At 53.0% G+C, this 12,673-nt stretch overlaps 3 protein-coding genes across 3 annotated transcripts; 2 read left to right on the top strand and 1 right to left on the bottom strand.

The window, feature by feature from the left end:
- Positions 1-167: 167 nt before the first annotated feature.
- On the bottom strand, positions 168-2,001 carry NCU03755 (flavin dependent monooxygenase). The gene has a single exon (XM_956009.3). The coding sequence runs from the start codon at positions 1,908-1,910 to the stop codon at positions 477-479; it is 1,434 nt and encodes a 477-aa protein (XP_961102.1). The 5' UTR covers positions 1,911-2,001; the 3' UTR covers positions 168-476.
- A 214-nt stretch (positions 2,002-2,215) lies between these two features.
- NCU03754 (hypothetical protein) lies at positions 2,216-8,606 on the top strand. Its single transcript, XM_956008.2, has one exon. The coding sequence runs from the start codon at positions 2,799-2,801 to the stop codon at positions 8,355-8,357; it is 5,559 nt and encodes a 1,852-aa protein (XP_961101.1). The 5' UTR covers positions 2,216-2,798; the 3' UTR covers positions 8,358-8,606.
- A 3,237-nt stretch (positions 8,607-11,843) lies between these two features.
- Positions 11,844-12,615, top strand: ccg-1 (clock-controlled gene-1). The gene is made up of 3 exons (XM_956007.2): positions 11,844-12,066; positions 12,154-12,226; positions 12,291-12,615. Exons 1-3 carry the CDS (start codon positions 12,018-12,020, stop codon positions 12,382-12,384), a joined length of 216 nt encoding a protein of 71 aa, XP_961100.1. The 5' UTR covers positions 11,844-12,017; the 3' UTR covers positions 12,385-12,615.
- Positions 12,616-12,673: the final 58 nt, after the last annotated feature.

Below are 12,673 nucleotides of genomic sequence, written 5' to 3'. Positions count from 1 at the left end.
CCTCTGGCGGCTCCGTTATCAGTTCGTTTGTCCACAGTCCGCAGTCCAGAACGAAAGATGGATGGCCTGCCCCCCTGTTCCTTGATTCCTCCATTCCCAGAAAGGACAAGGCCACGCCGGCGTGCCCCTGCCCGCCCTTTTGGCTGGGGATCGTGCCGATTCCCCGGATCAATCATGGCCAATCCCCCCCACCTTCCGAAGTGGCTGTTTTCTTTGATGGGTGTTCCTTTTGACGATCGAGTGCGGTTCCCGAATGATGTAAAGGTGATGCAAATTATCCAGTGATATAGAGAATTGATGGTGTTCATGCTCAAGCAACTAACTCGACTTTGTGGCACTTATCAACCCGTAGTTTGTCTTACACGAACTTGTGTCTCAAATGCCACGCGCCGTTGGGCAGGTGGTGCACTACTGCGTGTCTCACTCACTGACATAAAACTTCCAGAAGATTTCCTATTTAGGCCTCACCGAACCATTCACAGCAGAGTCTCTGTTGGCGTCGTCTTCTTACTCGCGAGCTCTTTGTCCTCAGGCTCATACCTGAAACCGAGCTCCTCGAGGGACTTGGCCTTTTGGCCATCAATCTCGAATTGCAGCTTCGCCTCCATGAAGATTCCTCTTTGCCAGATCAGCTCACCGTTCCAACAAGGCGGCTCCTTCCCTTCGGTGCCCGACTTTTTGATCCAGTCATGAACCTCATTGATAAAGTTGGCATCGCCAAGTTTGGGCCAAACGTGAAAAGCATGGCCCCTTTTCTTTGCCTCGTCGTCTTCCCACTTCTTCATTTCTTCCACAGAGGGAAGCGGAAGTAGGTTCGCCCATGTCCGGGAGAAAATCGCTGCCTGACTCTCCGTAAAGGGGAAGGGGACAACCTTGATGGGAAGCCCCGGGAACACAAGTGTTGGGTGATCAATGTGAATCAGGTCCTTGTATAGGTCATACACGCGGCGCCCGTCGGTTACCAATGGGGGCTGTAGCGATTTCAGGAAAGGGAAGGTGAAGAGGTAGCCGGTGGCGTATACGATAGCATCGACGCCCTTCTCGACCCGTCCATCTGCGAACCTTACACCTCGTTCCTCCACCAGAAACTCTTCAATAGCCGGGACTTCCTCTGCGCGAATCCATTCCAAGTGAGCCGGAGGTGTAGCGGAATGGACCGACAGAAGCAATGGTTGCTGGCTGACGCGGCTGATCTGAGCCGCGACGTCAATGCCCGACGCTGAATTGCCAACAACGATCACTTTTTTGTTTGAGAAGGGCTCGGGGGTCCGGTACAGCTTGGAATGTGTGATGACATCCGGATGCGCCTTGTGGAAGTCGGCGATGTTCTTGACATCTGGAAGATAGGTGGTGTAGTAATGGCCCGAAGCCACGACAACGGCATCATAGGTAGTAGTGGTGACCTCGCCCGTTTCCAGAGCCAGCGCATCCACATCCCACTGATCCCGGCCATCGCTGTCCCGCCTTAGACGGACATCTTGGACCAAGGTTGAAAACCTGACAAGATGCCGCATGTCTTTGGCATACTCGACCAAATACTCGTGCACCAGCTCACGGGAAGGGAAGATGAGCGAATCTTCGGGGAACGGCTTGTCTGAAAACTGCATCAGATGGCGTGGGATGTTGGTGTGCAAGACCTCGTACATGGGCGAGGGGAAGACGGGAGGCTTGCCCTCGGGATGAAGAGGAGGGTCGGGAGGGCAGAAGGCGCTCACTTGAGGCACATGCAAGGTGTGTGTCGGTTCCCTGCTGTAGTACCAGGCCCCTCCCACTTCGTCTTGCCGTTCAAAGATGACGATGTCTTCAAAGACCTTTTGGGCGATCAGGTACTTGGCGGCAGCGAGACCGGCGGGACCAGCCCCAACGATGGCGATCTTTTTGACATTGAAACGCCTTTCTTGTGAGCCCATGATGTTTGAAGTGGTAATAGCAAAGCAGAAAGATGGGAAACAAGTTTGTATGTCAGAAGAATCAGATCGTAAGGGTCAAACCCGAGTTAAGTTCCAAGGATGAGACAATCACGAGATTATATGGTGATGTTGACTGACGGGGACAAGGATTAAATCACGCACTGACCTCCATCGCGCCAAGCGCCAAGCCCAAGAGATGGAAATTGTTAGTGCTGTGAGAGCTTGTCAGTGCCCGTCAGCTGGGCTTCCACCGCCTTCCCTTTGGAGACGGACGATGCAAACGGCAACCTAAGTCCACGCTGGAGCTGTGGCACGCGAGACTGCCCTGTCGCACTGGGGGAAGCTTTCACAGTTCAGTTCATTGCATCACCAACTGGACCTACCTACCTACCTACCTAGCAAACGGCAGCGTGCCTACCTACCCAGCTCTTTGAAGCTGTCACCTCACTCCCGTCATCATCACCTGGGATGCCCCCGTCCGTCCACACTCTTCCCTCTTTTCCCACCGTTTAGTTGAGCTTGTTACGTGAGATCCTGTCGACTACCTAAAAGCATCTTGTCTGGATGTGATGCTGCGGGAATCTCGTTTGCTCACGGTCGTTGTTGTGTTGTCTTGGTTGATTTCCATCTGACAAGGCAATCAGCAATCTTTCTTTCTTTCGTCTGACGCACCTTGTTGGCCCTGTCACACTGTCACTGATCCTAGCGCCGAACGAGCTGTCAGATCTGCCTATACCTTACCTACACCACGCTGTACCTGCTGCAACACCCTGCGCGCTGGCTTCGCGACGGGCTTCACTCTTAATGACATAATCGTCTTGACTTTTCCGAGTTTTCCTAGAGGGAGCCACGAAATTTCTGGCCCCGGCCAATTCGACTCGCACGAAAATGGCATCGGCCGAGGCGATCGATGGTGCAGCCGTCACGGCTCTCGAATCGCGGACAGTCACGCCAATTGCGCAGCTGGACCCAGAACTCGCAGACCAGAACTCGCGAAGTGTTCGAGGCGAAGTCACCATCACATGGCCTTATAACCGGGTCACCCATACTCTCGCTTTCCTACTCGCCGAGCCCGATGTGCGCCTCCGTCGAACCAAGGGTCAAGTGCGGGTGCAGCTCCATGGACCCAGCGCAAAGGCTGTGTCCGAGTGCGGATTGGGAGCTTGCGATGAGGTGCTACTCAGTCTCGACGGTGTCGAGTGGGCAAAGGACGAGTCCCCCGGGCGGATTCTTGGAGCTCGAGTAGATTGGCAGTTGCAGTTCAACCGAAGGCTGGTGCTCCAGGTGAAGCTGAACGGATCCGACGAACCGAAACACATCAACGTCGATAGCAGACAACCCGAGTTGCCGAATGAGCTGCCAGAACCATCAGCGATACAGCAGCTGGAACAGACCGTAAATGAGCCTGAACCGGCTGTGTTCGACAAGCTATCCGCTATCCGACAGGCCCCAGATATTGCCTTGAACGAATACCCGTCGCCTGCTTTCATCAAGAGGGCTAGGATTTCATACGGCTCCCTTTTCGACGACGGACTGGATATATTTGAGGAGGATGGTGGCATCAGGGGCAAAGGTCGCAAGCGATCACGCTTTGCGCGGAAGAGCAACACATGGAGATACTCCAGTAAATCCCCGACTCCCGAACCGGAAACTATGCCCGAGGAGGACCCAGTGAGCCAGCCACAGTCACCGGATGGCGATGCTATGGAAGAAGATACGGTCACAGAAGAAGCGCCTGCACCAAAACCCAAGATGACGGATGGAGCTAGCCAGACCGTTGAATCTGAGATGACGTCGAATCTACCGGCGGCATCCGGCCCGACCTCAGCAGAAAAGGTGGAAGCTGTTCCACGCCCGGCCAGCTGGGAGAAGGTGGATATGGGAAACCAGGAGACATCAACGAATACTGCGCTTCAAGAGACAGAAGCGGCCCAGGCTGCCTCTCACATTCTTGGCATGGCAAATGGAGCCCCAAGCCAGTCATATACATACCAACGTACCGACAGCCAAGCACAACCAGCGGCCGACTCTCTAGTTGGATGCTCGAAACCCACGGTACCTGGCCTTTCCATGTTTGGCACACCGGCTAGTGTTCCGGTTGAGTCCGAGCACGGTATCGCCAACCAAGTGAGGTTTGGTTTTTCGCACACTCCTCAGGTTCCCCAATCAGGAGTTCCAGAACCACAGATGCACGCTGCACCAGAACCTGGACCGTATCCAGACTCTTACCTTGACCATTCCGTCCCCGCTAAGTGCGAGGGCATGGAGTCGTACATGAACATTGCCCAGAGTAACCCCGAGCTTCAGCATGGCCAGGATTATGACCTAGTACCGGTGCCGACGGGTGCGGAGAGTTTTGAGCGAGGGCAGTGGGAGATGGCAACCCAGGCATCGCATTACAACCCAATTGAGGGTGGTCACTTTGGCGCCGATGCTCTTAACGAAGGTACCCCAGCTATCATCGAGGATCATTCGCTGCACGCCGATCCGACCCGTCCAGATCAAGTTCCGAAAGGCTTCAGCAGCTACGGTCCGGGTACCGAAGGTCCTGTTGGCTTTGAAGAGTCCGAATCACGAGCAGAATTCGAACAAGATACAGAGAGATCTGAGATTGAGGAGCTTGTGGAGGATGAGGTGCTTGACGAGGCCGATGAAGATGACGTTGGTGTTGATGACGAGGTCGAACATGATGAATTCGGAGAGGAACTTGAAGAAGGCGACTATGATCAACGCGAATACAACAAGCCCGAAAGCGACGATGAGGGAATCAGTCAGGATGAAGAAGAAGCTGAGCTGGAAGCAGCAGACCGATATGGCGAGGACGATGTTTACGATGATGACGACGATGAAATGGACGACTATGCCGAAGACTGGGAGCGAGAGCGCGCGCGTTATGATGAGGATGAGGATGAGGATGAGGATGCGTACGAGTCCGAGGATCCTGACCTCAGTCAGCGCCTTCCCAGGCGCGCACCAGCTGCTGCCACGCCGGCAGATCCAGTCGTTATAAGCTTGTTGTCAGATTCGGAGGACGAAGATAAGGCTTCTCCACCACCTCAACCAGCTCCCCCTGTGAGCAGACGTACGATGGCTCGACAACTTAGCATTCGCCATTCATCCCCGCCCGTGCGCGCACCTACATCTACAGAAGGCACCAGTCTTCAGGAAATGGAGAAATCTTTGTCAGCCGAAAAGGAAGAACCCACCGTCAAGCAACCTGTTGCGAAAGAGGAGCCTGCTGAAAACTCATCAAGATCATGGGCCAGACACCTGGATAAATCACCTTCAGCAGATCAGAAGGACCATGAAATCCAGCCCAAAGAGGACGCAAAGCCACTGGAATCTGCGATGGAGATCGTTCATACAGAATCGGCTGCTAGCGCAAATGCTGAAGTGGCTCCAACTTCCGATGTAGCACATACTAAGGATGAGAGCAGTGAAGTAGGCAGTCCCGCGCAAAACACCGAGCCGCTCAAGACCGTCGATACCCCATGGACAAAACAAGCCGAAAAGCACGAATCTGACGAGAAGCCCCGCGAAGAGGCTTTACCCAAGACGGCGGATGATCAACTCAAAGAGCAACAGGAAGACCCCAAGTCTGAGTCCGAAGTCAATGACGAGACATTCGAAGGGTTCTCAAGTGATACACAGATTTTTGAGCGGCCTGAGGAAGATCCTGAGTCAGAAGAGGACGAGATGCTGGACGAAGATGAGGAAGAGAATAATGAGATCGTGGAGGAAGACGAAGGAGATGAGGAAGAACAGGTTGCCAGTGAACAGATTGTGGATTTGCTTGAGACGACCAGTGAGGAAGAAGACGAAGAAGAAGAGGTAGAGGAGGGACATGAGGAAGAGGATGATGATTTCGAGCCGGTTGAAAGCGAAAGCGAGGAAGAGGTGCTCGAAGAGGTTCACGAGGAGGACAAAGCGGCGGTGGATGAGGAAGGCTTCGCAAAAGTTGAAAACAACGACGAGAAAGAGGTCATTCTTGAAGTGGAGGAGGAAAAGAAGATCAAGGTTGAGCAGGAGGTTGAAGAGAAGACTGAAGGGGTGAAGGTCGGAGAAGACGAAAATATGGACGAGAAGGCAGTCGCTACCGAGGCTACAGGCATCGTTGAAGCCAAGGAGACTGATACTGACGTTTCAGAGGTCAAGGCTGAGAAAGGCGATGTCAAGGAAATCTCGGAGACCGCTGATGAGCCCAAGAAAGAGGAGCCCCAAGCTGACCAGGGTGAAACTCAGGGCCCGGCGAAGTTGCTTGATGCTCTTGAGGAGACCGTGCAAGAAACCATAAGCATCCATGAGCAGCGGGCGGAGACCAACAATGTTGGTATTATCAGTGAAGCTGAGCCGGAAGCACCGCTTACGGCTACAGCCCCTGCAGATGATGAAAGAGAGAAAACAGCTGATCGCGTGGAGGAGGTTGATGAAATGGAAGCAATCCAACATCAGCTCTTCGAAGACATGGTCCGTGCGTCCAGAGAAGCCAGCATGATGGAAGTCAGCGACGCCGAGCACGTCTCACTCATGTCACAAGATACCCCCAGACCTATTCAACTTGACTCGGATGAGGAGATGGGAGATGGCGACGATGAGGACGTGGAGATGGCGGACGCGGCCACTCCTCGGCCCGAAACCCATACCGAGGAGGACCAGGTGTCGCAGGCAGTCGAAGTTGAAATGACGAGCGAGACCATCGAAGTCGACTCGGATAGCATGTCAGTGAGCCACGAAGAGTCTGTCGAATTTGTAGTCATCAAAGCACCGCATGTGCAAGATTTTGCCATGGAGGATGCCGAGATGGTGGTTGAGGTTGAGGAGGAGACCCAAATCACTGTCGAGAAAGAAGCCACGGTTACGGAAGCTCCGGCAGTCGCGCAAGCACGCCCATCTGCAACTGTAGATGTCACAGACCACGCCCATCAGCAGGCTGTTCTTCCTTCTTCCCCTCCGATTCAGCCTTTTGCTAGCCAGGTGGTAGAAGATCAGGTTATGCTAGTTGGATCATCTTCACCAGCAAAGGAAGCTGTCACCGAAAAGCCATCCCCCACTCCTGATCAAAGCGGCCTGCTTGGTCAGGAAGTGACCGAGACCTCGCAGCCCGAAGAAGCTCAAGTCGCTGCTGACACAGCAACCGAGGAATGTATGGAGGTCGTCACTCAGGTGGAAGTGGTTGAGGAGACCCAGACAGTCACAACAAAACCTCAAGTGGCGACTACGGAGGAGGGTGTCGAGACCCAAGATGAAGTTTCTCTGATAGTAGTTGAGGAGTTCTCCGAGGAACAGACGCAGGGCCCCGATAAGGATCAAGTCGACGAGGCTGATACCAATACCCAGCCGCTGTCAGTCTCCTACCACAGTTTCGAGGAGGCAGATGAGTCCAAGCAAGCAACTCCCACCAAGAAACAAGCCCCATCCATAACCGAGCCCGCCGAGGAAACTACGGGGTCAAAAGAAAAGCCATACCGGACGTCTGTCACCCCAAACCAGTCCCAATCCGTAGATGACAAGGACGCCGACCTCAGCGATAACCTGGCCCGACAAGCCGTGAAAGCTTCCGCTAAGCGCGGAAGAAAGCAACAGTCAGCTCTCGAACCTCTACGTACGAGCGCGAGAATCACCCGTGCCCGTTCCAGAAGCGTCACCAAGAGCGTCACCGCCGAAGAAAACGACGACGCCAGTAAAGCCGCCGCGCTAGCTTCCCCCTCCAAGCGCAGCTTTGCTTCATCCTTCAACTCTTCTGCCGCCGCCTCTGAGGATAACACCACCCCGCAGCCTTCCAACTCGCACCATCCCGAAGACAGCGACAATAACACAGTAGCGACCTCAGGACCACTACCCAACGACCCTTCCCTCCTTAGACTCTCCCTCTCCCGCCTCCTCCGCACCCAACCACAATTCGCAAACTGCCTCCCTCTAAAGTCCATTCGCAATCACTTGGGCAAAAATGTTGATATTCTCGCCAGCGTTTCCTCCACCCCGACCAACCCCACCAGAGCCAAAGGTGGACCGAGAGAGTACATGATGAGTTTCAACGTCACCGACCCTTCCACTGCCCCTACGCACGTGGTGGAGGTGCAGATGTACAGAGCCCACAAGGAGTCTTTGCCAATTGTCAAGCCTGGTGATGCGATTTTGTTGAAGCAGGTGGAGATCAGGTCGATGACGGCGGGTAAGGGGTTTGGGTTGAGGACAGGGGAGGGGAGTGCTTGGGCTGTTTTTGAGGCTACACCGGAGGAGGATAAAGAGGAGGAAGGAGAAAAGGATGGGGGTGATGCTACTGCTGCTACAACTTTTAGACCACCGCAGATTAAGGGACCGGCGGTGGAGGATTGGGAGGAGTTTGGTGGTTACATGGTTATGCTTAAGAAGTGGTACAGGCTGCTTTTGAAGGATGAGGCGGCAAAGGGGAAGTTGGAGAAGGCAGTCAAGAAGTTTGAGAAATGAGAGTTGAAGTACGGGGTTAGAGCTGGGGAAGGTGGCTTGTCAATCAACCTGGGCTTCGAGTTATGTAATAATTGAAATAATTACATTATGATGGGAAACATTGTGGCTCAATTTGGCTGGTATCTAAGCACTTGTGGTGGAAGTAAGGGCAATATGTTTTATAAAGCTCGGCATGTCGCATGCTTCTAGGTATTGCGCTGAGCTTAGCTAAATCACAACTTCAATTATCTCGACCTACGAGGCGTTGGCATAATATCTTGTCTGCCTGTTTACGAAATGCTGTCCATACCAAGAGGCGGGACCGTATCTTTTGATACCGGCAGTACTCTAAGAAAGATCGCAGCTTCGTCGCCAGTCAATGACCTTTCTCTAAAAGACTATCAACACTGGTTCATGTTACTCTGCATCCCTCTTAAGAAAGACACTTGAGGGTAGTGGTGCGGTAGTAGTACCGTTCCTGAACCGCCCTGACTCCAACCCTCAAGTACCCACGAAAGGTGTTGTACTGGTATGACCTGATGGGGAAAAGAACCGACACCACGAATTTCGGGAAAGTTAGTTTCGAGCATCGTCGAACATCCAGGGTCAACAGTGTCGGCCTCGCCTCGTTGACGTGTAGCCGCATGTGTCACCATTATTGACGCAGATCATGTCTGTAGAACGCCATGTCTCATCTACGGTCCTTGTAGGGACAGCAGCAGCGTGTTTGCAAAGGCTTCTGTTGGTGGTCCCTCGGAACTCGATATCGAATGGGTGACAGCTGGCGGGTGGCTACCTAGTCATTAGGTTGATCTTGTAGGCTGGCATACTCCAGGGTGCCGTGTTTCGACTTCCTCGCGCTGGCAGAAGGATGTCGAATGAGGCGGTTGGAGGGGGTCGAAGCTGCTTTCTCGGGGAATCTGCTGCGGAGATGGATCGATATGTCAGTTCAACGGGCGTCTGCAAAAAGCGTGCTACGCAACACCAACACTGGCCCTCTCTCGTTACACCAACTGAGCGCCTTCCCATGGAGTTGTCCGTTGTCAGAACTTACCTTTGAAACATGTGACAACGAAGAAGAACACCGCTGAGGACTTTCTGCAGAGGACCGAGGTACGCATCTAGTTTAGCAAGTCTTCCATGGCAAGTACACACTCTTACCAAAGCCACGACCGGCTCTGGTGCCTCAAATTCGAAGCTCTTCCATGACAAGAACGGGATGATGCGAAAGAAGTTCCGGTAGATGAGACTGCGCAACGTGACACCCGTTGACTCGAGTTGACTGCCCTTTCTTGCACACGAGTTCGCCTGTTAAAACATCCCGGCGTCAAGGGCAGTCGCTGTCCGTTGGTCTACCCGTTCATTGGAATTTCTCTTGGCGGCCTTGGTGAGGATGGCTCGATGGGTTATACGGAGTTCGGTTGAACGTGGCACTGATGCGAGCTGCTTCTGTTACACCCGACGAACTCGGTCTTCCTCCCAACATCCGTCCTGAACCTGCTTCACCCACGAAACCGAGATGATGCCACTGCACGATCTGACCACCCTCCCAAATTCTGTTGAGTCTTGACTCTCAACAAGTGCCCGGGGGTGTGTTGCCTTTCACCCCACGTCAAGGAACTGCCAACGAGCAGAACGCAATGTGCTCCTTCCATCTCATAGATCGTGATATTTGATTTTGCAAACGGGTAAGAACCTTGACGGCACCTGTCAGCTGATGAAGAAAAGGCAAGTTCCAACCGGGCGCAATCATCCGCTAAGCTCAAGAAGCTAATGGTTCCTGCCGCTCATATCTGTTGATGGATATTGGTACATCGATAGTTTTGCACCTCTGCATGGATATAAAGGGTTAGCTTGGTACGATGAGCCTACATAAAATATGGAGTAGACAGATGACAGGAGAGCCATTTCCTGTGCCAAAACCAAGCTTCTTTGCCACTCGCAGGAACCGAGCTAATATTTACACTACACAATGCAGAGGCGCCCAAGCTGCAAGTCATCGCCGATTCGTTTCATCTCGAGCCAGGCTCGGCAGGCACAAAGCACGCTGGGAAGAGGAGCAACGTTGAGTGGGCGGGCCTCGAACCGTCGGTAGTTCCTCTTGCCAATGGGATTCGCTGCCCGTGTTTGGCGAGCTTGGTCTCTAGTGCAGAGCAACCCCTCATTTGGGGAATCCAGCGAGCAATCTGTTGCACGTTGGGAAAGGCAGGAGCGCAATCTTCCTATCAGCTGCTCACACTCGTCAGTGCATCAATCGAAGAGGCCGAATTTGCCATGGAGAAACAGGATGGGAATCTGGCAATCCGAGGAATCTCGCCACTGGCTCCAACAGATCATTCAACCGAGGCAGGAGGATCTACCAATGCGAGGCGCCTTTCGTACGTTCATTTACAAAATTGAACCAAGATCAAGATGACCGTGTTCTCGGTTTGATACTATGGAGCCCACGGCTGTCAAGTCCTGTGTGAATGCAAGTCGGCCGCAGCGGCTCCTCCCCCACAAGTTTCCACGCACTTGTAGTAATGTACCTAGCAGTGCGGGGCATAATGACGTAGCTGCACATCAATAGTGCGGGCTCAGCTAATGGGAATCGTTCTTTGACGGGCCAGGCCCTGCCATGCGTCACTGGCCGGGATAATGCCCATGATGCCTCTTTCCATTTCCGGAAGTTTGTGTACTTTCGCCATTTCACGAGATGTGATTCTCAGGCAACGACGCGGAAGGAGAGAGCCCAAAGTCGGGCGCGTCTTGTTCCAGCTGTAGAAGGAGCAGTCCATCTGCGTGAATCACGAGAGAATCAGCTACTTTGAATCGATGGATGCAGCTACCAGAAGTCACTCAGTTCGTTCAAAGCCACATCACTGGGCACTTCCATTGGGACAGGCATTGATCGGACGAGACCGACTTCTGGCCGCTTTCAACAGCCACATTATATCCATGTCACGGCTACGCGCGGCCTTCGGTAACAGAAAAGCACACAGACAGCGATTGTGACATGGATTCGGGCAAAGCATTGGTGGTCGCACCAGGTCATCCTGAGTGTGCAGTGGCTGCTATTCAGATTTCATCTAACTGCGGGAGAGGGGTTCAAAGGGGCGTGACGTCACAGACAACGGGTGAAGGACGAAGATTGCCTCACTTCTTTGCTAGCAATTTGCCTGCAAAGAAGGCGCACATGTCAAGCAAACAACTGGGAAACCACTATTGAATACCCACAATGCAAAGCTCGGAAGGTACGTCTTGATTGCAGTGTGTCGAGTGTCAAAAAAGAAGCAAGTGTTCATGCAAGCCAAAATTGGCACCTCCTCCACTTCTCCGAGTGCCCCACCCGAACCTCCAGGCGAGATGGCCGGAACATACCATCCGCGTTGGGATTATGACGTATCTCCTTCTTCTTCACATGATTCCATCCCGTTGTTGCTTGTTTGCGAGCTGTGACGGGAGATCGTAGATGCCACTTAGGGCCAGGCAGGCAGTGCAGGCAGCCAGGAACACAAGCTTCCAACTTGGTCATCTCGATTGCCGATTAAGGGAACCAAATGCCTATATAAGACTGTCCTCCCACCTCCCCAATACCATTCTTTTCTTCTTCCATCATCAGCCAACAAAGCAATCACATCTTCACTACTTCAAATCAACACAACACTCAAACCACTTTCACAACCCCTCACATCAACCAAAATGGATACCCTCAAGAACGCTGCCAACTACGTCGGTGACAAGGTCCAGGGTAGGTTTCCTCCAGCTCTCGCCTCCAGCACCCGAGCACATCTCGGGCATCTTCACAACAGCAGACACTGACATCTCATTCTCACAGGCGCTACCGCCACTGCTTCCAAGGAGGCCAACAAGGACGTTGCCAAGGACTCCAACCAGGGCGTCGGCACTCGGTAAGCTCCATCATCTTCCACTCTCACAGCCATCATCAGACACTAACATTCATCTTCCTCTCAGTCTCAACGCTGCCGGTGATGCCATCTCCGACAAGGTCTCCGAGAACAAGCACGACGCTAAGGCCGAGGCCCACAAGCAGGGTGCTACCCACTAAGCGACTTTACCAACAGTCGTTTTCCATTTCCTTTTTATCAGTCATGACTTGATGATAATGGCCGGCTAAGGAGTTCGCCAAGGGCTTCTCTATGACATACTTGGCTTGGAATTTCGAAGGGCAGCTTTAGCATTACACCAGAACCGATACCCCTATTACATAGGCATGGACACTGGTCCGTTCTAGCTAGGAATTGACCCGGCTCTCTGCCAATTAATACCTTCACATCTGTTTTTTTCCTCTTTGTTTTTGTGACATTGACATGCCTTTCTGACATTGCTGTGTGCTT

Source organism: Neurospora crassa, linkage group V (genome assembly GCF_000182925.2).
Source record: "Neurospora crassa OR74A linkage group V, whole genome shotgun sequence".
NCBI lineage: Eukaryota > Fungi > Ascomycota > Sordariomycetes > Sordariales > Sordariaceae > Neurospora > Neurospora crassa.
Note: the sequence above shows the minus strand (reverse complement) of the source record. Positions and strands in the feature narration are given on the sequence as shown.

Excerpts from the sequence above, each read along its gene's own strand:
- NCU03755 (XM_956009.3), bottom strand. The coding sequence starts at position 1,910 with ATGGGCTCACAAGAAAGGCGTTTCAATGTCAAAAAGATCGCCATCGTT.
- NCU03754 (XM_956008.2), top strand. The coding sequence starts at position 2,799 with ATGGCATCGGCCGAGGCGATCGATGGTGCAGCCGTCACGGCTCTCGAA.
- ccg-1 (XM_956007.2), top strand. The coding sequence starts at position 12,018 with ATGGATACCCTCAAGAACGCTGCCAACTACGTCGGTGACAAGGTCCAG. Across the intron at positions 12,067-12,153 it reads CGTCGGTGACAAGGTCCAGG|GCGCTACCGCCACTGCTTCC; the intron begins GTAGGTTTCCTC and ends TCATTCTCACAG. Across the intron at positions 12,227-12,290 it reads AACCAGGGCGTCGGCACTCG|TCTCAACGCTGCCGGTGATG; the intron begins GTAAGCTCCATC and ends TCTTCCTCTCAG.